This window comes from Chaetodon auriga, chromosome 4 (genome assembly GCF_051107435.1).
Source record: "Chaetodon auriga isolate fChaAug3 chromosome 4, fChaAug3.hap1, whole genome shotgun sequence".
Lineage (NCBI taxonomy): Eukaryota > Metazoa > Chordata > Actinopteri > Chaetodontiformes > Chaetodontidae > Chaetodon > Chaetodon auriga.
The window spans coordinates 7,468,306-7,496,089 of NC_135077.1; the positions used below are offsets into that span (position 1 = coordinate 7,468,306).

Sequence of the window (27,784 nt, forward strand, 5' to 3'; positions counted from 1 at the left end):
CTGAACCCCTAGCTTATCAAGATTTGGGCCTGGAATGTTGTATTTACAGTGTATGTGTGTTCCTCCCTCCAGCTTTCCAGTATGAAGAGTTGGAAGGATATGCGTAAGGAGATCCTGTATCTGACTGCAAATGCCACAGGCTCTCCAAATCAAATGTACCAGGCCGTGTCACGTATCGTGTGTGGACATCCTGAGGGAGGAGGCCTCAAAATCAAGTCTCTTAACTGGTATGAAGACAACAACTACAAGGCCCTGTTCGGAAACCATGGCAATGACAGCGACAGTGAACCACTCTCCACTTACGATAACTCTTCAAGTAAGTGTCCAAAGCTGCTGGAAACAACCCTTTCTTTCAGTTTTGCCAAGCATTTACCCCGAGAGACAGACTTCAAGACTCTGAATGTCTCTGTCCATTTTCCAGCTCCTTATTGTAACAACATGATGCGCAGCCTGGAGTCCAGCCCTATTTCCAGGATGATCTGGAGAGCTCTGAAGCCTCTGCTCGTGGGGAAGATCTTGTACACGCCAGATACTCCAGCAACACAGAGAATCATCCACGAGGTACAGCAGGCCCTTCTCATCTCCAAAACCCGTTACGATCACGAATGAAGCCCCATTAAATGAGACTGTGTGTGTGTTGCAGGTTAATAAGACCTTCCAGGAGCTTGGCGTGCTGAGGGACCTTGGGGGGATGTGGGAGGAGATGAGACCCAAAATTTGGAACTTCATGGAAAACAGCGAGGAAATGGACTTGGTCAGGGTGAGTGTGGATGCACCGACAACACTCATGTACACACCTCAAAGCTGTGTTCTCTGCGTCCTTCCTGTTTACACAAGGGGTTCAAAGACAGTAATCTGTGCATCTGGCTGGAGTATAATTAAGTGTGTGATGTGACCACCCAGGCGACTTCAGATGTGTCCGTGTTGTGACTATATGCACAAAATATCCCTCTGATCAAGAATGAAAAGAAATAGGTCTATCCTCTTGGACTGCACTTGCTTTCATTGTCAGTAAGCGCGATTCTGATTCTCATTGTTGGTTTGTCACAGGATGGCCAAGGTTCTTGTAACTGTGGAGAAAGGGGACAGAGGCAAAGAGAAGCCAATTATTCACTCTGGTTAAACAATCATTTAAATCACTTGTTCTCTCTGATCAAAAGACACTGTTGGTTTTCTTGCCTACTGCTTGTTCCACCTAAATGCATGCAAAGTTACAGTCACTCCACCAGAATGAGCCATTTGCTGCATGTTATGAAGAGAAAAGTCTCTCATAGCTCATAACATGGCTCTGTCTTCTCAACTCCTCTTTTCCTATGTAAATTACATAAGCGCCACTTCCACCTAGTGGTGAAAGGTGGTACTGTAAACCACCACCACCATTTAGGGCTAACAAAAACATTTGTTTTATACATGAAATTTAAAGCTCTGTTCATTTTAATTTGAAAAAAATGTCAGTGGTATTTGATTAGATGGCCGTTTACCAGTGTGTGTCATGAAATAGCTTTGGCTATGAGAAAAGCCTTGAATAGGGATCTAATGACATCTAATCTAATGACATTACAATCGGTCACAAGCCACACAAAGAAATACACAAGCATACACACAGGACACAGCAAGAATAAAGGTCACAAAACCAAACAAGCCTGAAGACAGTGATTATTGAACAGTTTATTTTTCCACCGTTGCTTGACATTCATGTTACAGCGAGGGGGAGATGGTTAATAAGGGTTTCAAAGTCTTATGACTGTAAGACTTTAAGCAACTTGGAAATGTGTTTTCTTTATCCAATTTAATATTTTGTCTTCATTCTAACAGGTCGTGATACATTGACTCTCTATAACAGACAATATAAACCTCTCTTTTTGCAGACCCTGCTCCGGAATAACGCCAGTGCTGCGTTCCTTACAGACCAGCTCAGTGAGACTGAGTGGCGTGTGTCTGATGTGTCGAACTTCCTGTCCAAGATCTCAGAGGACCAAAGACCTCCAGGTTCTGCCTATACCTGGAGAGAAGTCTTCAATGAAACCGATCAGGCCATACAGACCATCTCACGTTTCATGGAGGTTAGTGTGTTTGTGCAGGATGCATCAACAGACACCAACACACAAAACTGATGTCTGTTTTTCCAGGAAAGGTATTTCAGTACATAAAATGACAAATCAATCTTTGTGGAAAAGACTGTAGAGCGTTGTTATGATGTTTTCATGTGACTTGTTTAGTCTGCATATGCAGATGTGTGAAATTATATTACTGTATAGCCATCCTTGTTTTCAGGGATTGCAGCAAGAACCTTGTCTTTGTCTGGAGCTGTGTCTGTAAAATAGCCGTGAACCAGTATCTATTAAGGTCAAGATTCAGGCTAGTGGGGAAATAGGTTAAATGCTACTTGCCCAGATAGGTCATCACATTAAATAATCTTCCCATATCTTTCATTGTTTGCTAATGCATTTTGAGCTACATTTGGCTCCCGGCATGGCTATTAAAAGTCTTAAAATCAAATGTTCTCCTTCCTTCCCTCATCAAATTGAATTATTACCATGCTGAGCGTGTCACTGCTTCCTGTCTCTGTGTAGTGGGTCAGTATGTCAGAGCCAAGCCTCAGCGATAAACAACCACTCGTAAACCTCTGCCAAATGTTAATCAATGTTCATGCCCTGGGGAATGGGAAATCTTGATTGAGATGCTTATAAAGTAAACATCAGGGTGCAGTGGTAAATGTGAATTAATAGCCTTGTGGCATACCTCCGATATACAATTATCCTTATATAATGATCAGATTAGCTAAATAAGTAATGATGTTTTCCATTTCATAGACTGATAACTATAATGGATGATTTTAATGTGGTTTTGGATCCACTTCATGAACTCAGACTACCCATAGTCTCTTCATCCTTCTTGCCACTGTGGATAATGCAATACAATGTACAAGTACCACACTATATCATTAAAAAAGAAGGTATTTAAAACTCTAACTTGAGGTCAAAGGAACATCATCAAAGTTATTTGACTAACACTGCAAACAACCCACTGACCCACACTGACTGTGTCTCACCCATTAAGGAGATCACATTATGTGTGTAAAATGACATTCCTCACACCATAAACTATGTCATGGCCTTGTGCGACCATTTAAGTATGTCATGGCTGTGGCAATATGCATGCTCACACGGGGTTTTCATTGTCCTTTTTTGAACTCATTGGCTTCTTGCACAGTGTGGGGGGATGAGATATAAGTCAGCTTATGTGAGGTATGTATGTGAGAGGCTAATCTCCAGGAGGTCTCAACAAATCAGCTCAACAACTGCGGTGTTGTTCCTCACTGTCAACCCAAGGCACCCATGTTTTTGTAATGGGATATAGAGTTCATTGTTGTTGTCAGCATATTTGTGAGGAAAGCATGTGACCGTGTGAGCAGGATTTTTTATGATTTGTGTTGGAAAGGTGACTAGTTTACCATTAAAAGCATTGTACATTAACAGTTTAAGTTATAAAGAGATGATCTACTTCAGAGCAACTTCTCGTCAAACAGATGGGATTAGCTGTATGGTTTCTTTTTTCCCATCCTTTAACTGGGTGACACAGATCTTGATACATAATTTAGACCCCAGAATAACTCCTGCAAATGTACTTCACTCCTAATAAGCCTTTCTAGTGAAATATGCCATAAACCCACTCTCTTTTCCTCTCAGTGTGTGAACCTGGACAAGCTGGAGCCAGTAGCTAATGAGGAAAGGCTGGTCAACAAGTCCATGGGTCTTCTGGACAACCAGAAGTTTTGGGCTGGAATCGTGTTTCCTGACATCACCCCTGACAACAGCTCCGACTTGCCTCCCAATGTCAACTATAAAATCCGCATGGACATTGATAATGTGGAGAGGACAAACAAGATTAAAGATGGGTAAGAGGCTGTGTCCAGCTAATATGCATTAACAGATCCTTTACAGATTTGTATGTCCTGACTGATTTTCATTTTGCTTTGCAGCTATTGGGACCCCGGTCCCAGGGCAGATCCCTTCGAGGACCTTCGGTACGTCTGGGGAGGATTTTCTTACCTGCAGGACGTCATCGAGCAGGGAATCATCAGAGCCATCACTGGTACCAAGGAAAGGACAGGCATCTACATTCAGCAGATGCCCTACCCCTGCTATGTTGATGACATGTAAGCGACCCCTTTGAACAGTTAGAGGCTAATTGCACCTTTTCACTGTTAATTTAAAAGATATGTAACCAATTTTTCTATTTTTTTCCACAGTTTCCTACGGGTAATGAGTCGATCAATGCCTCTATTCATGACCTTGGCGTGGATGTATTCAGTAGCCATCATCATCAAGGGTGTGGTATACGAGAAGGAGGCCCGGCTCAAGGAGACCATGAGGATCATGGGACTGAACAACGGCATCCTATGGCTCAGTTGGTTCATCAGCAGTTTAATCCCGCTCCTGATCAGTGCCGGCTTGTTGGTGATGTTACTGAAGGTTGGTGTTGCTGCAGACACACACAGATACACGTCATCATGCAGAAATGTTGAAAACAGGTGACGACTAATACTCACACTGATCATTGCTGATGTTTATACCCAACATTTTAACTTAATGGTCACTCTGTTTTTCCATGATCGCAGTGCTTCATTGTCTAGAAATGTCATCAAATGTCATGAAAAACAAGTGATATCATACTGCTGTAACCAGGAAACTATTTAATTGTCCTTCTCTTTTTTTCTCTCCTCCCTTCTCAGATGGGCAACCTACTGCCTTACAGTGACCCAGGAGTGGTGTTTCTTTTCCTGGGATCCTTCGGCGTAGTGACCATCATGCAGTGTTTCCTCATCAGCACCCTGTTCTCTCGTGCCAACTTGGCAGCTGCCTGCGGTGGCATTATATACTTCACGCTCTACCTGCCCTACGTGCTGTGTGTTGCCTGGCAAGACTACGTGGGATTTGGAGCAAAAGTTGTAGTGGTGCGTGGAAGCAATTTGATAATACTCATATGAATACATACACGAATGCTCAGTATTTTGTATCGAATGTTATTTTCTTTCTCTCTGCTAATCTCTGGCATCTCTGTTCTTCTCTCAGAGCCTGCTGTCTCCTGTGGCTTTCGGTTTTGGCTGTGAGTACTTTGCCCTGTTTGAAGAACAAGGGGTGGGTATCCAGTGGTCGAACCTGTTGGCCAGCCCTCTGGAGGAAGACAGCTACAACCTGACCACCTCTATCTGCCTCATGCTGTTTGACGCTGTGCTTTATGGAATAATGACCTGGTACATTGAAGCCGTGTTCCCTGGTGAGTCATGGATACAGTCTACAATTGTGTTATTTTCCCCTTAAATTGCAAAACTAATGATGTACAGTTAAATAGTGCAGAGTTTTAAAAGGGACTGAAAACATACAATTCACTCTATTCCAGGTCAGTACGGGATCCCCAGGTCTTGGTATTTCCCTTTCACTCGGACATACTGGTGTGGAGAGAAAGAGAACAAGAACATCTCCACCCCTCTGTCAAAGAAGGGCAATGCTCAAGGTACAATCATAATCATTATTATGATTATTCATTTGTCTTTCTGTTTAGGAAAGAATTTTCAGATATGAACTCAATGCAGATAGTGGAGATAGATGATTCCTCGCTTTCTTTTCAAACCTTAGCTCATGTCACTGCTGAAACGCTGTCGTCTTTGGCTTTATTTTATCCACAGCTGTGTGCATTGAGGAGGAGCCGGGCCACATCGAGCCAGGTGTTTACATTGAGAATCTGGTGAAGGTCTACAGCCATGGAAACAAGCTGGCCATAGATGGACTGTCCCTGAGGTTCTATAATGGACAGATAACCTCCTTCCTCGGCCACAATGGAGCTGGCAAGACCACTACTATGTAAGTTAATACACACATTATTTGCAGTATCCACAATACTCGTCAGTCAGTAATGTACTCAGTTGAAATGGTGATTGAGGGTGACTGTTGTGTCCCTGTCTGCTTTTCTAATAGGTCAATCCTGACGGGGTTGTTTCCACCCACTTCTGGCACAGCCTACATCCTTGGCAAGGACATCCGCACTGAACTGAGTACCATCCGACAGAACCTTGGCGTCTGTCCCCAGCACAATGTCCTTTTCAGCATGTATGTATCCATTCAAGATCTCAGCATCTCAAGATCTCGACATCAAGAACTGATTTCTTTGCGTACTTGTAGCTTCTTTTGTTTTGGTAATTGTGCAATCTGTTCTAATCTAGGCTGACAGTGGAGGAACACATCTGGTTCTATGCCCGTTTGAAGGGCCTGACGGAGGAGAAGGTGAAGGCTGAGATGGAACAAATTGTGAACGATGTCGGACTGCCTCACAAACGACAGTCTCGCACCAGTACACTGTCCGGTCAGTGTGATTATTTAGCATTTTATGTAGCTTAATGTGGTTTCACAGATAATATTGGACATATTTATATGTTTTACAGTTGTTCTGACTTTTTCTTCTGCTGTCTTTGTAGGAGGCATGCAGAGGAAGCTGTCAGTGGCCCTGGCTTTTGTTGGGGGCTCAAAGGTTGTGATCCTGGATGAACCCACTGCTGGGGTTGACCCCTATGCTCGCAGGGGCATCTGGGACCTGCTGCTTAAATACAGACAAGGTAAATACAGCTGATAGTTGGTTATCAGTCACCGTAGTGATTCGTTCCTTTTAATATTTGATATTTTTAATGTGTAAGCCAATGAGTGGGCGTCGTGTGTAAGCTGAATGTGTACGTTCCTCCATCAGGCCGCACCATCATCCTGTCCACTCATCACATGGATGAGGCTGACATCCTGGGTGACCGCATCGCCATCATCTCCCATGGCAAGTTGTGCTGCGTAGGCTCCTCGCTCTTCCTGAAGACGCACCTCGGTACAGGCTACTACCTGACCCTGGTCAAGAGAGACTACGACTTGACCCTTCAGTCCTGCAGGAATTCTGCCAGCACCGTCTCCTACAGCAAGAAGGCCGAGAAGGTGAGACAGATGTTGTGAACATGTGTTTTTGAAAGATACACAAGAAAGAGACTTACTTCTAGTGTTGTTAAAGAGATTGAAATATGTTCTGTTTTGGTCATTTTTTTAGCTTAGAGGAAGAAAAGGTCATTATCATTGTTTTTCAAGTGTTTCTCGAAAGCAGGCATGTGGAGGCAAACAAATATTTATACGGAGACATATAATCCAGTTAAACTGAGCAACATTTTCCGTAAACAGGATAGAAAATTACTCCGTCTCAGCTAACAGTTGATTATCAGGAAGGAAGGAGATGTTGTATTTAGTCTTGCTTTATTTAACTGTTTACCCTCTTTGACTTTGCTTCAGGAGGATAGTGTATCAGAGAGCAGTTCAGATGCTGGTCTGGGCAGCGAACCAGAGAGTGAAACCACCACGATTGGTAAGACTGACTGTTAATTGGCTGCTTCAAGTTTATTCCTGTTAAGTTAACTTTGTAGGATGTCGATGTTGTATTATTCCTTCTCGCCAACCTCTCATTCTTTCGGCCAATTTCTTCCCTACAGATGTGTCCCTCATCTCCAACGTGATATTCAAGCATGTCCCTGAGGCTCGCCTGGTTGAGGACCTGGGCCATGAACTCACCTATGTCCTGCCCTACCAGTCAGCTAAAGACGGAGCCTTTGTAGAGCTCTTCCATGAGCTGGATGACCGGCTCACTGACCTGGCAATATCCAGCTATGGAATATCTGATACCACCCTGGAAGAGGTGAGGAGCAGTAAAGAGCTTTTACGCCTTTCATCTGTTTTTTTTCTCCTATTCCATTTATTGTTTACATGCTTCTGCCCATGTTTTAATCGTATGTCTTCCATCTCTGCAGATTTTCCTGAAAGTGGCTGAAGACAGTGGAGTGGATTCTGTTGAGCTTTCAGGTGAGATTTACACCCTTATTTCAGACAAACACTAGCAGAATCAGTTATATTTAAACAAAATAGAAGACATGAAACTGGGATAGTTTCAATGAACATGTTGATCCTCCTGTGGCTGCAGATGGAGTGGTGCCCACCAGGACTCGTCGCCATCATGCGTTTGGAGACCATCAGAGCTGCCTGAAGCCTTTCACAGAGGATGACTTTGATTTCAATGACTCTGAAGGTGACCCAGGTAGAACTGCACTACCCAGCATGCAGTGCAATGATAGTCTTGCTGCTATCATTGCTTTTATGCTTTGTTTACATCTAAAGATGTATTTCACCAAAAATATACAAAGAATATTAGGAAGCATATGTCTCAGAATTTTAATGGACAGAAAGTGCAGTCGTTTGAAAAAATGTAGAAATCAGTTGCTTTGTGCCAGTAAAATTGTAATTACAGACAGACAGTACTTGCTGTATGCTATTACAGAATCAGGACACAGGCTTCATGTTGCAAGTTTGCTCATGTGTGTCGCCATGTCTGTGTCCAGAATCCCGTGAGACCGACTGGCTCAGTGGAACAGATGGCAAAGGTTCGTACCAGGTCAAAGGATGGAGTCTGAAGAGACAGCAGTTTGTTGCACTACTCTGGAAACGGTTCCTCTATGCTCGGCGCTCCAGGAAAGGCTTCTTTGCTCAGGTATACAGATGCTGTTTTCATATACATGTACTGCGAATAAACAGGATGCCAGCATAGGTCTTTCTGCGTTGCACCAACCATGCAGTGTTGCTTAACAATCTCATGCCTTTCACAAGGAAGCAATAATAGTGTGAAGTGTGTCAGTTTTCATGTATGTTAGTGGCAATAAATTGTCATGCTGTTATTTTGCAGATTGTCCTCCCGGCGGTGTTTGTGTGTATCGCCCTGGTGTTCAGTCTGATTGTTCCTCCTTTTGGAAAGTACCCAAGTCTGGCTCTGCATCCTGGCATGTATGGAGAACAGTTTACCTTCATCAGGTGAGATATTGCATTTTCCTCCTTTCTTTTCAACTTATCTTTTTTAGAAAAGGCAACATTTCACATTACATGACTGGCTTTAAAGCGAAGCACCACAGTCGTTAAGTAACTGTGAAGCTCAAAACACAAGTTACAAAGAGTGATGGTGTTGGAAACGGATGATTAAGCCATATTAAATGTCAGCCTACTATTAATGGATTGCAGTGTGTTCATTAGTTTGTGATAGTTTGTTTGTGTTGCATACTATGCATACTAATAAATGCATTATTAAAGGAAAGTGGTTCTTTATGTCTTTGTAGTAATGACTTACCTGAGGACCCTCACATCAGCAAACTACTGGGAGCTCTGACAGAAAACCCAGGGTTTGGAACACGCTGCATGGACGGAGAACCCTTACCGTGAGTTTTCATGCACTTAGGAAAATAAGAATATGTAGCTCACATATATGCAGTCAACACATATTCATAAAATGGAGTTGAATATAAACTTGTTTATCTCTGTACTTCAGGGACACTCCCTGTACAGCAGTTGAGGATGAGTGGTCGATCTCGCAAGTCTCCCAAAGTGTGAAGGACATGTTTGACAAAGGCAACTGGTCCATGGAGAACCCCTCTCCCCTGTGTGAGTGCAGCTGTGGAGGACGCAAGAGGATGCTTCCAGAGTGTCCTGCTGGGGCTGGCGGACTTCCACCACCACAGGTTAATGATGCCAACCAATTAAAAAATCAAAACTTAAGTCTAAATACAAAGTTACAAAAGTAAAGATCAGAGAAAGATAACCTTACAGCAAGGACTCTCTCGTCTTCCTTTCTTCTCATTTTCCCATGCGAATACAAACAAACCGGTAGTGCTACAAAAAATAAATGTTAAAGAAGTGTTTTATCTGTTTGTGTGTTCAGATGAAGATCAGTGACACAGACACTCTTCAGAATCTGACTGGCAGAAACATCTCAGACTATCTGGTTAAAACCTACGCTCAGATCATCGGCAAAAGGTAACACTCATCTTACACATTTGTGTGACACACTGATATTTGTGCTCGTTTATTGTAATAATAAGGATGCGTTAAGCACTGAAATGTAATTTATTTTCTTCTCTTACAGCCTGAAGAACAAGATTTGGGTTAACGAGTTCAGGTACATTATCAGACATTTTCCGTCTTGAGCTTATTTGTCAATAATATTGACCCGAGTGCCTCTCTGCTGTGTCCTCAACTGATGGTAAAACTGTTGTTCTCTATTCAGATATGGTGGGTTCTCGCTTGGCGCCAGGAGCTCTCAGCTTCTGTCCCACACAGATGAAATCGATGATGCAATCGCTCAGCTGAGGAGACGCTTCCACCTGGATAGAGTAAGAGATTTCACTACATTAGTATTTTACATACTGCACCAAACTAATGCACAAGAAAAGCTTATTAATGTGTAGATTGTACGACCGTGGTTGCAGTTAGTCAGGGTGAGATGTTTTTATAATTACTGCCGTATCAGGTCTCGCTGTATAACTTTATCACAGTGTCAGTTTACCTAAGTGCTAAAGAAAACCTTCCCCCTCTCCCACCCTCTCTCTTTCTGCCTCACCCACCCTCCAGGGAACTGCAGCAGATCGTTTCTTTCACAGTCTCTCAGGTTTTATCCAAGGATTGGACACCAAGAATAACGTCAAGGTTAGCACACACGCACACACTGGTTATACAACAGCACGTGGCTCCGGATGTTACTGTCCAGCTTTCCTCACCAAATTTGTCAAGCCCATGTGTTTGTTTCATCAGTATGCTCCACTCACTTTATTTATATTACGTAGTTTGATTGCATAATAATTGCATTTCTTGCTCTTTTTGTTTTTTTCTTTCTCATTCATGAATTGCACATACATACATACTGTGTGTTCGTATAAATTTGTATTAACTTGTCTCTGTTGAGGACAACATTGATGACAGACCATAATTTTTGACATTATATTGTCACACCTTAGGCATGTAGGCAATGCTTTTTGTCCAGAGCAACTAACTGAATAAGCTTCAATTCCACCACAAATCCAAAATAGTTTAAAGTGAATAAAATAAAAAGAACAAAACCTGGAAACAAAGGAAAGGAAAGAAACAAAAACAAAAGCTAAAGTGGGACAGCACACAGAGGGGAGACCATATATTTTTTTATGGCATGCTATAATCTTTACTCTCTTGGAGACTTTGGCATTCAGCTGATCATGAAGATACTAATTTACTCCCAGCCTGCTTTGCAGGTCCTCTGAGGTTACAGAAACTAAAAAGCCTGCCTCTCTCTTCAGATCTGGTTCAACAACAAGGGCTGGCACAGCATCGGTTCTTTCCTCAATGTCATGAACAATGGCATCCTGCGGGCAAGTCTGCAAGCCGACAAGGACCCCACAAAGTTTGGCATCACTGCATACAATCACCCGCTCAACCTGACCAAGGAGCAGCTGTCCCAGGTCGCACTGTGAGTATTACTGTTATTGCAGGAGTACATTTAAAAAAATTCTAACATTTCTGTGACCTTTTCTCAGAGACATCACTTCTCATTGCTTCCTTCGATCTGCTCTCCCGCTCTCAGGATGACAACATCAGTGGATGTGCTGGTTTCCATCTGCGTCATCTTTGCCATGTCCTTCGTCCCTGCCAGCTTTGTGGTCTTCCTCATCCAGGAGAGAGTGAACAAGGCCAAACACATGCAGTTCATCAGCGGAGTGCAGCCTTTCCTCTATTGGCTGGCCAACTTCGTCTGGGATATGGTAAGACATTGCAGTCATATGAAAAATTATAAGAAGAAAGTCCAAATATATCAGGACATAATATGTTACATCTTAAAACTTACTGAAACCTCTATTTCACCTTCCTCCTCCTCTTCCTCTCTTGCAGTGTAACTACATCGTCCCAGCCACACTGGTCATCATCATCTTTGTATGTTTCCAACAAGACGCCTACGTCTCCTCCACCAATCTGCCTGTGCTGGCCCTGCTGCTGCTGCTCTACGGGTACATGTTGACACACTCAGTTTGTTTGGCTCTTCATTCCTTTTATTTTCTCTGTTTCTCTAACCCCTTCTCATCTAAAATTATCTTCCCAGATGGTCCATCACCCCTCTGATGTACCCAGCCTCGTTCTTCTTCAAGATCCCCAGCACGGCCTACGTGGTTCTGACCAGCGTGAACATACTGATAGGAATCAATGGCAGCGTCTCCACATTTGTACTGGAGCTGTTTGGAAGCAATGTAAATAATGTCTCCAAGGCACTTTCATGACGATGACTGTTCATTGAAAAATGTGTAGAAAGAGACATTCTTGAATACAAACTAAGAAATAATTGAGATTGGATGCTGTAGCTCTTATAATTGATTATCGACTTTATTCCCATTGAAGGAAATCGGTGGAATCAACGATATCCTGAAGAACGTGTTCCTCATCTTCCCTCACTTTTGTCTGGGCAGAGGACTGATTGACATGGTGAAGAATCAGGCAATGGCCGATGCTTTGGAGAGATTTGGTAATTACAGGCCACTTTTTTCAACCAACTACCACAAATCTATCCTAGTACATTTTCACCAAATGTTTTGACACTACATGTGTTTAAAATGTCTGTTCTCTGCTGTGGTTGTGTCCCTGTAGGTGAAAACCGGTTCCGCTCCCCTCTGGCCTGGGACATGGTGGGAAAGAACCTCTTTGCGATGGCCATCGAGGGTGTGATCTTCTTCTGCATTACCGTCCTCATTCAGTACCGCTTCTGCATCAAGGCCAGGTGGGCGAAACCTTCAATGCATGTGTAATCTGTCAGAATAAGACTTAAATCTAAACGAGACCAAAAAAAAGAAATCATCCGTCCAGAGTTTATCTTATAATGAAATATCCATTACTAAGAAGTCATATTAGAAATAATACACTTAGCGGATTTGGATTTTAATTCCCTCTGGGTTCAACTAAAGCCTTTCCGATAAGCCTGTCCAGAATGTGACCCCTCTTCCCTCTGCCGCCTGTGTCCTTGCAGGTCATCCACCAGTCATCTGAAGCCTATTGGAGAAGAAGATGAGGATGTGGCCAGAGAGCGACAGAGGATCCTTAGCGGAGCAGGACAGTCGGACATCCTGGAGCTCAGGCAGCTCACCAAGATTTACAAGCGGAAACAGAAGCCAGCCGTGGACCGGCTGTGTGTCGGCATCCCCCCTGGAGAGGTACAATACAGACAACATACTCCAGGCTTTTCAGTGCAGATAAACAGTTTGTGTAATGTTAAAATTATGTTTGTAAGAGAGAAGATTGAACTGATAACATAATGTTTCCCAGTGTTGATGTTGTCTCTCTTCTCCTCCAGTGCTTTGGTTTGCTGGGAGTGAATGGGGCTGGGAAAACCAGCACCTTTAAAATGCTGACAGGAGACTCTGTGGTCACCAGTGGAGAGGCCTACCTGGCTGGCAAGAGGTAAGATACCACAAAATATAAAATGCATCCAGTGGTTTGTTTTAAAATTCATATATTATTATATATTCAGCCTGCCTGACCGGCAAGACGTAGTCACCGTGATATTTTCTTAGCATCAATGATGTAATTAAGGTACTTTGAATAAATATTGACTCAAGGCAGAATAAAGCACGCCAGCCCCAGCATTTAGCACAAGACAATGATACAAGACAATTAAAATGTTTTGCCTTCTAGAAAACTTAATTATACTCTTATACCCTCTCCAGTGTAACTACAGAGATAGATGAGGTGCATCAGAACATGGGCTACTGTCCTCAGTTTGATGCCATCAACGACCTGCTGACTGGCAGAGAGCACCTCGAGTTTTACGCCATCCTGAGGGGAGTGCCTGAGAAGGAAGTCTGTGAGGTCAGCAATAAACACACACGGACACTCAAACATACATGGGCTTACTGTATTAATAATGGCTTATTGTATCGGTCTTTTATATAAAAATTAGACTGACAGTTCCTCTTTCAGAGTCTCTTTTTTCTATTTTTGTGGTCAACTGAGGTATTACATGGGATGGTTGGCACTCATGAAAACATTTTCCCATCCACTAGGTGGCAGAGTGGGGCATCCGAAAGCTGGGCTTGGTCAAATATGTGGACAAGTCAGCAGGCAGCTACAGTGGAGGAAACATGAGGAAACTGTCTACCGCCATCGCTCTCATAGGAGGTCCACCTGTAGTCTTTCTGGTCAGTAGAAACACGTTCACACATACACAAATACTTCTGAGGGTGATCCAAATGTTCGTGAAGGTTGTAGCAGCAGCTGAGTGTCTGTTGTTTCCTGCTCACAGGATGAACCAACAACAGGCATGGACCCTAAGGCACGCCGTGCTCTGTGGAACGCAATCCTGAGCATCATCAAAGAGGGGCGTTCTGTAGTCCTGACCTCCCACAGGTGAGACCGGGCATCTGAATTACATCTGTTCAGTGAACTGAGCTGTAGAATCATACATCAAGACAACATTAACTGCTGTTCATTTGTGTATTTCCCCTTACATGTCCAAGCTCATCCTGCTGTGTTGTGTGTTTTTTGCAGCATGGAGGAGTGTGAAGCACTTTGCACCAGAATGGCCATCATGGTCAACGGCAGGTTCCGCTGTTTGGGCAGCGTGCAACATCTCAAAAACAGGTGGGAATACACGGCAGAATAGCATTTCTCAAAAAGTCTCTCTCTCTCACACACACACACACACACACACACACACACAAAAAATGATTTAAACATTTCAGGTGAGTGAAACGTGCTCTGTCATGCCCTTGTCAGATTTGGTGATGGATACACCATCATCCTGCGGGTTGCTGGCCCAGACCCAGACCTCCGGCCGGTGATGGAGTTCATCGAGCAGGAGCTTCCTGGCAGCACGCTGAAGGAGAAACACCGCAACATGCTGCAGTACCAGCTGCCCACCTCCCTCACCTCCCTCGCGCGCATCTTCTCCCTGCTCTCTAAGAACAAGGAGGTGCTCAGCATAGAAGACTACTCCGTCTCCCAGACAACTCTAGACCAAGTAAGCAAGTGCACCCAAGGCTCTAACCTTAACTCGATTGTGCGTTTAGTTTTGGCTAATTCCTCCCTCGTCTTCTTTTCCCTCCCGCAGGTGTTTGTAAATTTTGCCAAGGACCAAAGTGATGAGGACCATATGAAAGACGTCCATCTGAACAAGCGGGACGCTGTGGTAGTGGACGTTTCCCAGCTTAACTCTTTCCTCACAGACAACAAGACCAGGGAGAGCTGCGTCTGATTCCACAACATACCATCAGTGGGAGTTGCTATGCTTCACCCACCATCCCCCAACCCAGAAAATATGGACCACTAGCCAGTGGGGGAGAAAGACTATGGTCAACCTTTTTTTTTATTTCAATTTTTTAGTCTTTTTTAATTGTTATCATTTCTCAGTGGACCTGCACTTCAGCGCACAGCTTGAAAAGGCAGAGACTGCAGGTATTGTGAGAGACACTGAAACAATGAAAACTCAATGCAAATCAATGCAAGAAATATATATATAGATCTATTTAAGATGAGAAGATATTCCAGTGAGGGTTGGAGACCGGTGCTTCTCCTTCACTAGATGGACAGAAAGAGAGAAAAGACCCAGAACACTTGAAGCAACAGCATGATTATAATGCTGTGTCAGACTGGAAAGCTTGTAGCTCTGCTACCCACTCAATGGACACAGCATCGGGGATGATGGAAGGAAATATCTCTAGTTTTTAAATCCCCGTTCCTAAAAGTAGTTAGCAGGAGTCAGTGGGATGTTTGTATGTGCTACTCTGTGACGTGAAATCACGACAGCGTAAAACAAAAAGTTCAGATCATTCACTGCCAACTACTAAACGATGGACTGACTACTTTTTCATCAGGGTCAAACCTCTCAATCGCTCTTCGTTACCAAGCACAGTTGTTTTATAATGCAAATGATGGTAAAGAAGCATTTACAATCCAGTTGATTTCAGTCACAAACATGCAACATATTCATTTTTACTAATTAGATTTTTTTAAGATAATTTAATTCTAGTAGACAAACTTAACCTCTGTGGAGTTTTTTTTCCCTTTGGATAACAATTAAGATCGATAACCAAGTTGTCTTTTTTACTTGTTGTTCTCGTTGTCCTTGACATTGTCCAGCACAGTGCCTATACTGTATCGTGGTGGAGAGAGAAATCTGAGCACTCCATTTAAAGACAACGACAACGCATGTAGGCTGCTAAAGAATGTATAAGACAGATACCAACAGGCATCAAAGCACAAAAATGATACATTTTTGTGAAGATGATGAATGAAACTTGGACTCTCTTTTTTTTTTTTTTGGTAATTGTGTCCTTCATTGTCAAAAACACAAAAAAATCTTGTGGTTGCTTGATGTCTGTATGATGCAGCCTACAATGCTGGCTTGTTCTTACTTGTCCTGCCCTCTTTAAATGGAACTGAGGGCCAATCAGAGTGGACGCAGGATAACCATCGCAAACTGGCCGGTGTGACTTCACCAGAAAGCTGAAGATGTTGAAGAAATTGGACAATTTTTTGTGAACGTTGGAAATATATACTGCATGCTTTCCACTGGGCCACACACCTGGACTATCAACACTTCTGTGTGCGTGTGCCAGAGCATGCCCTCAGATCAGCTTGTAAAGGACTGGAGACGACCGAATTGTGTTTCGCTGTTGTTGGATAACAGGCACACATGTGTAAGTTTAAATCCAGATTCTGTTGAGAGAAAAGATGGAAATCTATGGATGGCAATAAGAGGAATCAGATGGGGAACTGTAGCTCCCATACATGGAGAAGAATGTTACAGCTACTCTGCTTGTATGGGGTCTAAAGGAGGTAACTTTACCAGTAACATGCCTGTGTGAAGGCATGATGAGTGCGTTTTCAGACCTGAGCCATCACCGATGTGGACATTATGTACAGTAGCAGCAGTATCTTGTGATGTCAAGTCCGTTACCAGTTGAGTGAACATTATCTGTGCCAAATAGAGCTGAATATGTATCTTTGATCAACCAGCATCATGTCGAGGAAGCGACTGTTTTGTAAAGTTTAAGATGTGCTTTGATTCACTTCTTTTTCCATCTGCTCACCTACAGAAATCCTTCTCTGTCGTTGTCAGTAGCTCGGAGCAAAAAGTACATTTTACGTCAAATCTGTTCTCCCTCATTCAGTCTCCATCAGACTGCGAGTTTTTGTTATATTCTGGTGATGTTGCCAAATTCTAATCTTTGTGTTCGTCCACATTAATAAGCTGCAACACTGAAGTTAACTGTACCGTCAGCAACTCAAATTTTAGAGGCTGAGGTACTTTATAGGCCAGACTACACAAACAGGGACCACGTTAATTAGAGTTGTGCTTATAATGCTTTATAGTCCAAAAAAAAAAATCATATCCAGGGTTTAAATTGATGACAGATTGTCATTACAGGTGCTCTGTGTCATCTAAAATCATGGCAGGGTTTCCGTTATCTCAGATCGAATCACTGCTGTGGGGCGTCAGAGTTGCCCTCAGCTAAGTGTGAGCACTTTATAGACTTCATAGCCTGTCGTGTCAAAGGCGCAAGGGATCTGGATATGACAAATTTGAAAAATGATTGTCTGCACTGGAACACAGATATAATTCAGACAAAATGAAGCTACACCACTGCATTAAGTCATTTGTCTGACACTTGAAACAGAGAAAGACGGCTTGCATGTGACAGAGAAATGATTGAACAGCAGAGACAGCAGTGAGATAAAGAGAAATGCAGGACAGGGAGATGGTGATTTTTCTCTTCTCGTGCTCAATATTATTATTTGTTTACATTTTTAAGTATTAAACGGCTGTTTGGGTATGTTACTCATTGTGTACAGTTACTCTTTGCATTAATAAATAAAAAATTCATACATTTTGAAAAAAAATAAGGCTTGCGATTTGATTATTTTTGCACTTCTGTTGTTGGAGCAGTTGTGTCTGAAGCCAACGTGGACTCGTCAAATGGAAGTTTGTAGCTAATGACAGAACAAAAGCTGCGTTTGCTGTGTGTGTGGGCATGTGTGTTAATGTGTGCTATAAGTTTCTAGAGCGTGCATGTGTTTGTGTGTCTGTTTTCACCTGCTGCGTTCCCACACACACACGCACACACACACACACACACACACAGTTCAATCGCTAGTAAAAACACACTCTGGTTTCTGTCACTCTGTCACTGAGTTATTCATCCACCAGCATCATGACTGGAAGAGCTGTTTTTCTTGGCCTTCTGCTCATCTGTGTGGCTGCAGGTAACAAAGGAAAAGCACAATTTGAGGCATTTCTGCGTTCTAGTTTGAGAGATGTCGTAGATCATAGAGTGAAATATACAGTGGCTATAAAAAATGTTCACTGTCTTTTGTGTTTCATTGTCTTACAGCGTTGTGTTAATCTGACTTTTTGGACGATGATCAAAAGAAAAGACCCGAGTGAAAATAGATCTCTACAAACATGGATTATAGTATGTTAATAATATAGAGATATGCTAGATCAGATATATGCTATCGGAGTCTCTGGGTGTACTGTCCGTTTAGCATGCTAATGACAGCTGTGTTTCTGTGCTAAGACATAAACAGGAATTTATGAACTATGGAGTTGCTTATTTTTACATTTATGGTTTTAGAAGTCATCTGCTTTCTTCACAGATGTTGAGAAGAATGCTGGACTCGTGAGAAAGGTGCTGCATCTTGACTTAAGTACTGTGTGTGTGTGTGTGTGTGTGTGTGTGTGTGTGTGTGTGTGTTTTCACGTTAGGAGAGAGTATGATTAAAGAATATATAAAAAGTGTGTAACTGAAGGAATTTTAAACATGTATGATGGTGATGACAGAAGGTAAGTCACACCAGACCCTGTGTGTTTTTTTGTTTTGTGCTCTGGCAGCCAATCTGTCCTGATGTGGAGGAGATTGTAGCGTGCCCTCTGAACCTCGCTCCGGTGTGTGGCAGCGATGGAAACACCTACGCTAACGAGTGTACCCTGTGTGCCCAGAGACAGTGAGTACACACAGCTGCCTCACTCTCACAGCGTTCACACGTCGGCTCAGCATCACCCCAAGCTGACTCTATGGAGGATGAAGTGGCAGAGCCGCCCCCTGGTGCTAAATGAATTTAAAGCCTTACAGTCACACTGCCGATCTCTGATTGGCTGACAACAGCAGTCGATTCAAATGACTGGAAGCTTTCCAGTTTAGTCTATTATTCATCTCTTGGTCTTTACAGGCAGTGGCCTGGTGGTCATTACTAGAAAATGATGGTCACATCTCCGGTGACCAAATCATGAAAGACCACTAAATTTCAGAGATTATTCTACTTTTAATCCTCAGTGACAACCACATCGGCAAAACAGGTTTACAGATTTTACAATTTAACATGTATGGATGGTTTTAAGAGACACTGAACACAGACATGTCATCTTTTGTTGACTTCTTTTGTACAAAGTACCTTCTATCTGTTTTCTGTCCTCTGATATTCTCGTCTCTTTATCCCTATAACACACAATTTACTGTGTTAAAAACAGAATGAATCACAGCCATGTCGTGCTATGATCCTCTCTGCAGAATAACCAGGATGAACATTTTGATCGCCAAAGAGGAGAGCTGCTGACCTGCACAGGGAATGATGTCACCGCTAAGATGAGCAGTCAGGCGCTGATTAGCAACCCAACATGCATCTTTAAAATGACAGCTAACACCTAAATGTTTGTGTAATTGCAATGAGCAATAAAAAGTCCATCAGTGGTAAACAAGTGTCCTTTTTGATTCAAGAAAATCCAAATTTCACTAAGTCTGACATTAATAAGAAGTCTGAATAGACTAAAGGGTCACAAGCAAAGGGTCCTTCAGTGTTGGAGTAAAACAGATGCTAGAAATGAAAATAATAAAAAAAAAAAGCTAATAAATGTATTTTTTTGCAGTGGAGGTGATAAAAGAGAAAGTAGAAACCTTTCTTTTGTAATGTGAAGTCAGGAGGTGAATGATCGACTGGTTATCTCTGTTGAGAGCCAGATGTTTACACTCCTAATACTGAGTAACACAGTGATCAATAAAGCTCAGGCGTGTGTGTGTGTGTGTGTGTGTGTGTGTGTGTGTGCGGTAGCGACAAACAGAGAGAGAGCAAATGCATTGGCAAAATAATAAGGTAAGAAGGTGACAGAGGTACAAAGTGACACACTGGGAGAGAGGACACAAAAAGCAGAGAGAAATGAAGTGTTGGATCCTGGGGTCAAAGGTCAATCGTATGAGTCACATGGTTGGAACCAGGAAATGGAGAAGTGGTGTCAATCCAGTCACTTCCTTAATCTTTACTGCAGAGCAGAAGCAAAGCTTTTAAGACTTCAGTGATGATAAGAAACCAAGTGGAACTCATGTAAGTACAGACTGTTAATACTCTGCTCAGTGCTACCAGCACGCGATGCTGCACTTCACTTTATTATCAGCTGTTTTTGTAAATGTTGCACAGGGTTTAAGATTAGCAACCTGATTGTAGCCGTTTTGAATCAAGACAGAGCGACGGCAAAGCTGAACCTGAGCTTATCAATGATGGATTTTTAACCCGGTTAGATCAGCTCAGCTCAGTCCATCTCATTGATTTCTGTTTAGTTTCATTTGCTCCCCTCTTTCCCATCCTGCTTTGTGTCCTCACGCTTCCGATCTGTTAAATGATATTGGCACTGTTTCTCCAGGGACTCCACAGCTCAGGACTGTCAGAATGGAATCTCTATGGACCTCTTCCTGCACCTTTCAATCATACCAGCAGTGAGTTGTCCATCTATTTAACATGGACTTTGAATATGTCCCCAGACGACTCCAAAATCATGTATCTCTAAAACGTCCACTCTTCATGAGGCAAAAATAACAGCCCTGTTTTCAGCCTAGACACTGATGTATTTTTGAGGTAATTTTTAAATGGTTTACTTAGTTTAAGAAAAAGCATAACTTTCTCCACCAGAAACACTCAATTTACTGAGAAATCCTAAATTAAAAAAAGTTGGAGATAAGAGATTTTCACTGGACAGAATGGAAAACAGGAATGTCGTAGTAGTAGCAGTGGTAATAACATATTGCCATGTGGATTTTTATTTTTTTACCAGTATGGAAAATGTTTTTGTTTTTGTGTTCACTTACATGTCTGGGGATATAGAATAACAGGAGTTTGTTTATATATCACGCATTGATTTCTTGTTTTCCAGGTGCTGATCATTGGGGTGCTCTCATTCCTCCAGAAAAGAGCCAAGAGCCTGGGCATCGACCACAGACTGCCCTTCCTGGACGGACGTTTTGCCATCGTGGTGTAAGTCAACAGCAGCGATAATAACTGTAAAACAGCTATATCAGTATCACAATCAAAGGGTCCTTCAGCCTTTTAACTTCAGTATGTAACATCTATCTATACTCCCTTTAATATTTATTCGGCTACTTATCAGCAATATGGCTTTGTTTGTGTTTATTTTGTCATTACTGTGCCGCAGGCCTTTGGATACTATAGGCAGCCTCAGTAACCGTTGGTCCTATGGGTTTGCATTTGGTGCCGTGTCCTCCAGCGTCCTGCTGCTCTTCTCTGAAGGTTACATCCCCTTCACTGTCCCAACCTGGGCCAGAGGTACTCTCACCACTTTCTCTTCTGTTTCTATATTCAAACCTGTTTGCACTGCAGAAACAAAACAACATGGTGACTCGTGCTGTTTCCTGATTATGATCCTCAGCTATAGTGTTTCTGGTTGGAGCTTTAGAGGTGGGCCTGGTCTATTTCCCTTTCTTTGCCTGTCTGTCCACACCTTTCAGAGCAGCAGGGGCAGTGCTGGGGATACTCTACTCTGTGTCCTGGTAAACATTCATTCATATTATATATTCAGACACAGCAGAGGTATGTCTCAGTGTGGATTAGTGCAGCAAGATGTTTATTTCACTCTGAAACAACATTATGAAAGCATGCGAAAAGAAAATGATAGGATGGTTCCTTCCTATAAAGTAATGAAAGCACTTCCACGTTATAACAGAAGCTGGGCTGTAGTTGGACAGATGAATGGGTTTAATCAGAAAAGGCATTTCATGTCTCTGTGCTTGTTTGCAGGATCACTGTCACAGCCTGGGATACATTCACCTGTCCCAGTGGTAAGGTGGGTGAGTACTCAGGCCATGATGAAAGCTAGTGTAATAGGTCAAGCAACCAGCCTCCTCCACCCATCTCTGCCCAGTAAATTAGGCTCTACTTAATATTGATTTATGAAGAGTTGCCTCTTTATTAGATATTTAGTTGAAAAATGATGAAAAAAAAATGAAGAATGACTGTGTGTATGATTTTCAAGATTCTGGGGAAATACCAGAAGATCATCGTCCAGTGTCCCTGCATCCTTTCCCTCATCTTCCTCTTGGGGCGATTCATTTACATGCTGGTCAAAGTTGTTCGAATACGCATGCAACTGGAAGAGGAGGTGAGCATGCCTAACTCATAAAATCAATGAAGTGATCCTTGCTGTGTATCTTCCATGTGGGTAGAACCCAGTGATCTATAGGCTGTGTAGGATTTCATGTAAAAATGTCAGAGTTTAGTTCACAAAATGGACCCAGACACAGAATGCAAGTCAGATGAAGTTGAACTGTTTAACCGAGCACAAGGAAAAGACAGTTAGTACAATCCAGCTTTAAAGCACAAAGGACGGTTTTCACCAGAGAGGCCTGGAGCATGTCTGCACCGCGGACACTGAGGCAACAGCCTGGCACCAGATGTGTGGAGAGCTGAGGCTGATATGTTGAAAGGCTGACGACCTGACAGGTGTGTAAGCTGAGAGAGGTGACTGATGGCAGGTGTGCAGGAGGAGCAGAGCTTGGAGGGAAGCCACGCTCACACGCAACCACAGACACACACACACACACACACACACACACACACACACACACACACACACACACACACACAGAGGCAGACGAGAAAACAGGACACACAGGGGAAGAGGGAACCTGGGAAGCTTCACAGAACATCTAATATTTTTTTCTGTTGCATTTTACTCTCCCTTTTTTGCTTTTATTTCCACTCATTGTCTTGTTTTATTATCTTTTGTCATAAACATTTGCGCATCAAAATATGTGAGTGTGCATCCCAAAAAACTCGGAAATCATTTTTTTTAACTCACTGTACAGTGGGGTCCACAGTGATTATAGAACTGTTTGGTTTTTCTTGAATTTTCTGGATAATAAACTGAATCTGCTTCCAGGACCATGAAGACCTGATTGGGCATCACCAGGTGCAGCATGTTAAGAGGCTGCTGAGGAAAATACCTAAACACAGGTAGAATACACGCTCATGCAGATGTGCGCTGCTTTCAGTGTTCCTTGTACAATTGGGAATTTTCACTTCCATTGCTTATTAAGGGAACTGCTATTTCTGCAAGTTTTAACCAGTTTGCAACAAATTGTAGATAGATTTTTGATGTCTTTCTGACTGGATGTTAATCATGAAGCCGTGACAATCCCTGTAAACCTCTTCGTGACAGTAGCAGATTTCAGACAGTGCATATACACTATCTGTGGTATCTGTGCAGTAAGCCCCTCAGCTGGTTCCAGAGCAGAGTGTACGAGTGGGACCCCTACTTCAAGTTCCCCAACAGGATCATCGGCACTGCTGTTGTATCTCTCATTGGCCTGTACACGGTACAGCAACACATCTCTAAAGTGTGGCACAAACATCTTATCTGTGCCTCTGCTGCAAGTATTCATTTGATCTCTGGTCGTTTCTCTAGGTGACCCTGGCAGATTACAGTCTCAGTCATGTGGCTTTTGACCGAATAGAGAGCTGGAAGAACACACTAAAATATCTGGATACTTCTTGTAACCAGACTGAAGCCCTGGACACCATGATACTGCAACTGGAAGAATTCATAGACGTGGCGAGGAGTGAGTTGGTCTGCAGTCTGTCGCATTAATGATGAACATTAGACAAGCTGTGGAAACACGTACACAAACATTTCCGATAAGCAAAGGCTACCAAATCATCTCTGCACCGACACGCTGATAAATTAAACAAATGTAAATATTTGGTCATGTTTTTTTGGAACTGAAAGATGATCTCTGCCTCAACCTCAACACAAGGCAAAGGACATGGATTAGAGTGGACAGCGAAGACACAATCATTTGTTTATTCATGATGGTCAAGACAGTGTGTAGTCAAGTAAAGTCTAATCATTATTTCTTTTCTTCCAGAGTCTTGGCTTGCTACCACCATCTTTGCAAGTCTCAACTCTGTAGCCTACACCTTCCATGTCTTGGTGTGTTATAGGTAAGAGACTTAAAAATACCTGAAATGTACAAAATGCTTTGAAAGACTCGGTAAAAAATGTAGATTTCAAATGTCTGGAAGGATAATATATGTGAAAACATTACAGAAACCAATTTACTGTAGTTTATGGGATGTTAGATGAAACTTCCCAGGCAGTTACCTCCGAGAGATAAGTGACATGGTGTTCTGTCACCACAGAAAACACTTGAGGAGGCTGTGGAAAGGGCAGAAGGGGTTTATTCCTGAGAAGTTTCACAACCCTAGCTCCGCTATCAGCGTAGTGAGTAACATGCACGCACACACACACACACACACACACACACACACACACACATTCAGCAGATGGCGAACGATTCCAGGGAAAATCAGATTTCATTTTAGCACTAGAGACTCAAAATCAGCATTCATAAGTGTGAGACTGGCCCCAGCGTTTTACGTCATGATGTGTGTGTACCAGTGTTTGATCACCTTTTTTTTTTTTTTTTTGGAAAATGTGCTCCTCATATTGTGAACCACAAGGCCACTGCACCCCAACAGCTAAGCAAAAACACTTCATAATTATCACAATTTGGTTCTGATCCTCAGCTGGTAGAATGAGGCTCCCACGCTGGAGAACAGGATCTTACCAATTGTGTGCATAGAAACAAGCTCAAAGCAGAGAGTCTGAAATGTGTGAGCGTGCATTTGAGTATGAGAGCATATGGCCACACACACACACACACACACACACACACACACACACGTTTGATTAACAGACTTTATGAATGCACAAACAAGTTTTCTCATTGAATTTTCACAGGCTTCCATCACAAGATACTCTGGTTGGCAAATAGCGTTTACACTGTGGGGTAAGCGACTCATCTTCTGAAAACATTAAGAACTGACATGTGCAAAACAGCAGCTGAACAGATGTGCATGTTATGGGTCTGAACCCAGTGTATGTTTTTCCTGCTATTTCCAAAATGATGCCATCGGTGGGACGTTTTCAAGAGTCTTTGTGAAGGGCATTAGGGAAAGTATTCATTAACAGAGAGCTCTTGGCAGCAACTAACTTTTCAGTGACTCAGCCAATATAAAGGAGGCAATTTAGGTCACAGGTGTCAGTCTGAGAAAACCGGCCACACCCTTCAAACCTGCCTGAAAGAATTGCAGTGGAGAGCTTTAGTGTCCGATGATGGTACAAGTACTTCTTCATATACAAAAATCCAGCTAAGATCCACAAGTGAATATCAAATCCCCAGAAAACCACAGATGCCTTTCAGTGTAATATTACTAAATGTGCCTGCAGAGAAACTCAACCATTACATATGTTGATAGTGACCAATGCATGGATTTGCATATTTGTTACTGTCCTTTCACACAGATGAGAATACTTTTGAGAGGGGACGATAAAAATGATAAAACAGCTGCGGCACAGTCCCACTACATGACTTAAATACACGCGGCATGAGATTAAGTAAGATAATTGGATGTCTCCTCTGCTTTTTCTCTTTAGGCTACCTGATTGTCCATTTTGTCCACTTCCTGTTTGCTCTGCTGTTAGCCTATGCGCTGGTTCTTCCTATCCAGCATGGCAGGACAATGAACATGCTCGCCAACCTGGGAATCATAGTGTAAGGCTGCTTTGAATGGACGGTTCGACTGACAGGCAGACAGACAGACATTGGTTCACTGATCTTTTTCATTTCTCCTGTCTCTCAGTCTGACCATCAGCCTGGTGATCGCACTGGTGGTTGTCCAAATAACTCTGGTTCAGATCTTCTTCCTTCAGGACAAAATGTCTCCCACTGATAAAGAAAAACCCCTGGCTCTCAACAACAGGTGGCTATAATTCAATATAGATATTATGTAACTGTGGACCATAAAACAAAAGATAACAAAGGTCCTCTTTTGCTGGCATATGCAGAGCGGTGATAAAGGTCAAATGAGATACTGAAGTCATAAAACTTGCACTTTCTCAATTACCAACCAGCATAAAACAGCTTCAATGACTTGCTGAAACAAGCACGTACACAATTCGTGTTGGTGTTTTACAGTGTCGAAAATCCTCTTAATATGTCAAATGTTAATAGAACAAGTGAATATATTTCACAGTAAATCTGCACAGTGCACTAACTTGAAGTCACACTTTCTCTTCCTCCTCTTCAGGAAGGCATTCCACTGCTTCAACTACTTCTTCTTTTTCTACAACGTGGTGATGGGGATCGGCAACTGCATAATGAGGCTGCTGTGCAGCATTGTGGCAGGATCATGGCTGGTGTCACGCATAGACCGGACCATTATGCAAAGAGGATATGAAGGCATGGATGCCGGTAAGCTTAAGGTCAACCGAGACATGTGTGAGACAAAAAATGAAATAAAAGGGGGGTTTTTGAAGAAGAAGAAGAAGAAGAAGAATTAAGAAGATTGATTTCTAGTTTTATTGACATAAAACATCACAGCCAAATCTCAGTTTTTTTAATATACTGTGATGGCGGATAAGAGACAAAAAAAATCTGATTTCATCATCTATTTTATTTGATGATACTGTGGTTCGTTAGGGTCATATCACAGATTAAGACTTTCATTCATCACAGAGGTTTCTAATACCAGCGTTAGCGTGCTTGCATTCACATTCTCCAGCAGATGGCAGCATTTCACAGCTCATCAGGGGAGTTACCTGTGTGTTTTAGATGAAAAAGTTAGTGTGATACCTGAAGAAATGCCCTATGCGGTAGAGGTGGATTTATTAGTGTTATTGTGTTATTTCCAATATATGGTGAGTGGATCTAACAGCATTTCTTGCATGTTCCAGGCTACATTACTTGGATTGGGATGATCTTTGCTGACCATTATCATAACAATCCAGTCATGGTGTGTTTCTGCCAGTTGCTGGTCTCCACCAAACTGGAGAGACATGCTGCGTCTTCATACTCCACATTCGGCAACACGCCATCTGGTCAGTAGACCTGCTGTTTGTGAACTCTGACATGAGCAACCATCCACTATAAGACTACAGCTTTCACCTGTCTCATATCTAAGATGCAGCAAGCTTGTGATCAAACAAGTATCTTCTATTTAACAATCTCTTAAATGCACATTATTGCATTTATGCAGTTTTGTTTGATCCTAACATTAAATGTTTTGTTAGGATATGATTCTTATTATTTTCATGTTTGTTTCTTCATTCATTCTTTTCCCTTCTCTTCAAGTTGATTGACTTTTAACTATTTTCCAGAATCCCCTGGGAACAGCCGGGCCAGGAGGCGTTGGATGTTGTTTTATACATTACTAAGGAATCCTCGTCTGATCCTGTTCAGAAAGCATCACCTCTCCTCATCTTCATCACTGGAGACATCGTCATCTCACCTGTCAGACACAGTGCTGCAGGCTTGGGTCATGGCATCTCAAACACAGACTCACCAAAGTGCATCAGTGTCACCACCACAGACTGCAGTTATACCACCAATACCAGCAGAAGACTGTTAAAAAGACATAGATTCAGATCTTGGTAAAAACATGTCCTTTAGGAGGATCTGCATGTTGTAAAAGTACTGTGGTATTTTTCAATTACTGTAATTTCAATAGGGTTAGCAAAGTTTGTGCAGCTTATATTATTTGTTTCCAGAATCCTCTTCACCTGACAACATGTCAGAGGAAAAGTCTAACACTAATAT

General features: G+C 42.5%; 3 protein-coding genes across 5 annotated transcripts in view; all 3 read left to right on the forward strand.

The window, feature by feature from the left end:
• The window catches only part of LOC143320213 (phospholipid-transporting ATPase ABCA1-like), a 38,830-nt gene extending 21,080 nt beyond the window's left edge, over nucleotides 1-17,750 (forward strand). For 2 of the 3 annotated variants that reach the window (XM_076729736.1, XM_076729737.1), the window contains exons 9-49: nucleotides 73-316; nucleotides 422-561; nucleotides 644-760; nucleotides 1,869-2,063; nucleotides 3,690-3,898; nucleotides 3,983-4,159; nucleotides 4,253-4,475; nucleotides 4,736-4,957; nucleotides 5,076-5,280; nucleotides 5,404-5,517; nucleotides 5,690-5,864; nucleotides 5,979-6,110; nucleotides 6,224-6,363; nucleotides 6,476-6,613; nucleotides 6,742-6,971; nucleotides 7,317-7,389; nucleotides 7,514-7,716; nucleotides 7,829-7,880; nucleotides 7,999-8,112; nucleotides 8,414-8,562; nucleotides 8,755-8,879; nucleotides 9,179-9,277; nucleotides 9,388-9,577; nucleotides 9,778-9,872; nucleotides 9,982-10,014; nucleotides 10,123-10,228; nucleotides 10,467-10,541; nucleotides 11,165-11,334; nucleotides 11,449-11,626; nucleotides 11,754-11,869; nucleotides 11,962-12,106; nucleotides 12,255-12,378; nucleotides 12,501-12,630; nucleotides 12,877-13,060; nucleotides 13,201-13,307; nucleotides 13,574-13,715; nucleotides 13,910-14,044; nucleotides 14,149-14,252; nucleotides 14,394-14,486; nucleotides 14,622-14,865; nucleotides 14,956-17,750. In XM_076729736.1, the coding sequence (XP_076585851.1) occupies nucleotides 73-316; nucleotides 422-561; nucleotides 644-760; nucleotides 1,869-2,063; nucleotides 3,690-3,898; nucleotides 3,983-4,159; nucleotides 4,253-4,475; nucleotides 4,736-4,957; nucleotides 5,076-5,280; nucleotides 5,404-5,517; nucleotides 5,690-5,864; nucleotides 5,979-6,110; nucleotides 6,224-6,363; nucleotides 6,476-6,613; nucleotides 6,742-6,971; nucleotides 7,317-7,389; nucleotides 7,514-7,716; nucleotides 7,829-7,880; nucleotides 7,999-8,112; nucleotides 8,414-8,562; nucleotides 8,755-8,879; nucleotides 9,179-9,277; nucleotides 9,388-9,577; nucleotides 9,778-9,872; nucleotides 9,982-10,014; nucleotides 10,123-10,228; nucleotides 10,467-10,541; nucleotides 11,165-11,334; nucleotides 11,449-11,626; nucleotides 11,754-11,869; nucleotides 11,962-12,106; nucleotides 12,255-12,378; nucleotides 12,501-12,630; nucleotides 12,877-13,060; nucleotides 13,201-13,307; nucleotides 13,574-13,715; nucleotides 13,910-14,044; nucleotides 14,149-14,252; nucleotides 14,394-14,486; nucleotides 14,622-14,865; nucleotides 14,956-15,099 (5,991 nt within the window). In that variant the 3' untranslated portion in view covers nucleotides 15,100-17,750. The remainder of the gene's footprint in view (nucleotides 1-72; nucleotides 317-421; nucleotides 562-643; nucleotides 761-1,868; nucleotides 2,064-3,689; nucleotides 3,899-3,982; nucleotides 4,160-4,252; nucleotides 4,476-4,735; nucleotides 4,958-5,075; nucleotides 5,281-5,403; nucleotides 5,518-5,689; nucleotides 5,865-5,978; nucleotides 6,111-6,223; nucleotides 6,364-6,475; nucleotides 6,614-6,741; nucleotides 6,972-7,316; nucleotides 7,390-7,513; nucleotides 7,717-7,828; nucleotides 7,881-7,998; nucleotides 8,113-8,413; nucleotides 8,563-8,754; nucleotides 8,880-9,178; nucleotides 9,278-9,387; nucleotides 9,578-9,777; nucleotides 9,873-9,981; nucleotides 10,015-10,122; nucleotides 10,229-10,466; nucleotides 10,542-11,164; nucleotides 11,335-11,448; nucleotides 11,627-11,753; nucleotides 11,870-11,961; nucleotides 12,107-12,254; nucleotides 12,379-12,500; nucleotides 12,631-12,876; nucleotides 13,061-13,200; nucleotides 13,308-13,573; nucleotides 13,716-13,909; nucleotides 14,045-14,148; nucleotides 14,253-14,393; nucleotides 14,487-14,621; nucleotides 14,866-14,955) is intronic. The other variant, XM_076729739.1, reaches the window with a different exon arrangement.
• Nucleotides 17,751-18,058: 308 nt separating this feature from the next.
• On the forward strand, nucleotides 18,059-19,460 carry spink4 (serine peptidase inhibitor, Kazal type 4). The gene is made up of 4 exons (XM_076729740.1): nucleotides 18,059-18,110; nucleotides 18,504-18,535; nucleotides 18,739-18,851; nucleotides 19,415-19,460. The coding sequence occupies exons 1-4, from the start codon at nucleotides 18,059-18,061 to the stop codon at nucleotides 19,458-19,460; spliced, it is 243 nt and encodes an 80-aa protein (XP_076585855.1).
• A 736-nt stretch (nucleotides 19,461-20,196) lies between these two features.
• stra6l (STRA6-like) lies at nucleotides 20,197-27,596 on the forward strand. The gene is made up of 18 exons (XM_076729346.1): nucleotides 20,197-20,216; nucleotides 20,524-20,611; nucleotides 21,046-21,146; nucleotides 21,325-21,455; nucleotides 21,559-21,679; nucleotides 21,927-21,972; nucleotides 22,162-22,287; nucleotides 23,068-23,141; nucleotides 23,395-23,503; nucleotides 23,593-23,746; nucleotides 24,053-24,128; nucleotides 24,327-24,408; nucleotides 24,928-24,976; nucleotides 25,624-25,741; nucleotides 25,830-25,949; nucleotides 26,277-26,440; nucleotides 26,923-27,066; nucleotides 27,346-27,596. The coding sequence occupies exons 1-18, from the start codon at nucleotides 20,197-20,199 to the stop codon at nucleotides 27,594-27,596; spliced, it is 1,974 nt and encodes a 657-aa protein (XP_076585461.1).
• Nucleotides 27,597-27,784: the final 188 nt, after the last annotated feature.

Excerpts from the sequence above, each read along its gene's own strand:
- spink4 (XM_076729740.1), top strand. The coding sequence starts at position 18,059 with ATGACTGGAAGAGCTGTTTTTCTTGGCCTTCTGCTCATCTGTGTGGCT. Across the intron at positions 18,111-18,503 it reads GCTCATCTGTGTGGCTGCAG|ATGTTGAGAAGAATGCTGGA; the intron begins GTAACAAAGGAA and ends CTTTCTTCACAG. Across the intron at positions 18,852-19,414 it reads ACCCTGTGTGCCCAGAGACA|AATAACCAGGATGAACATTT; the intron begins GTGAGTACACAC and ends TCCTCTCTGCAG.
- stra6l (XM_076729346.1), top strand. The coding sequence starts at position 20,197 with ATGATAAGAAACCAAGTGGA. Across the intron at positions 23,747-24,052 it reads ATTCATAGACGTGGCGAGGA|AGTCTTGGCTTGCTACCACC; the intron begins GTGAGTTGGTCT and ends CTTTTCTTCCAG. Across the intron at positions 24,129-24,326 it reads CATGTCTTGGTGTGTTATAG|AAAACACTTGAGGAGGCTGT; the intron begins GTAAGAGACTTA and ends CTGTCACCACAG.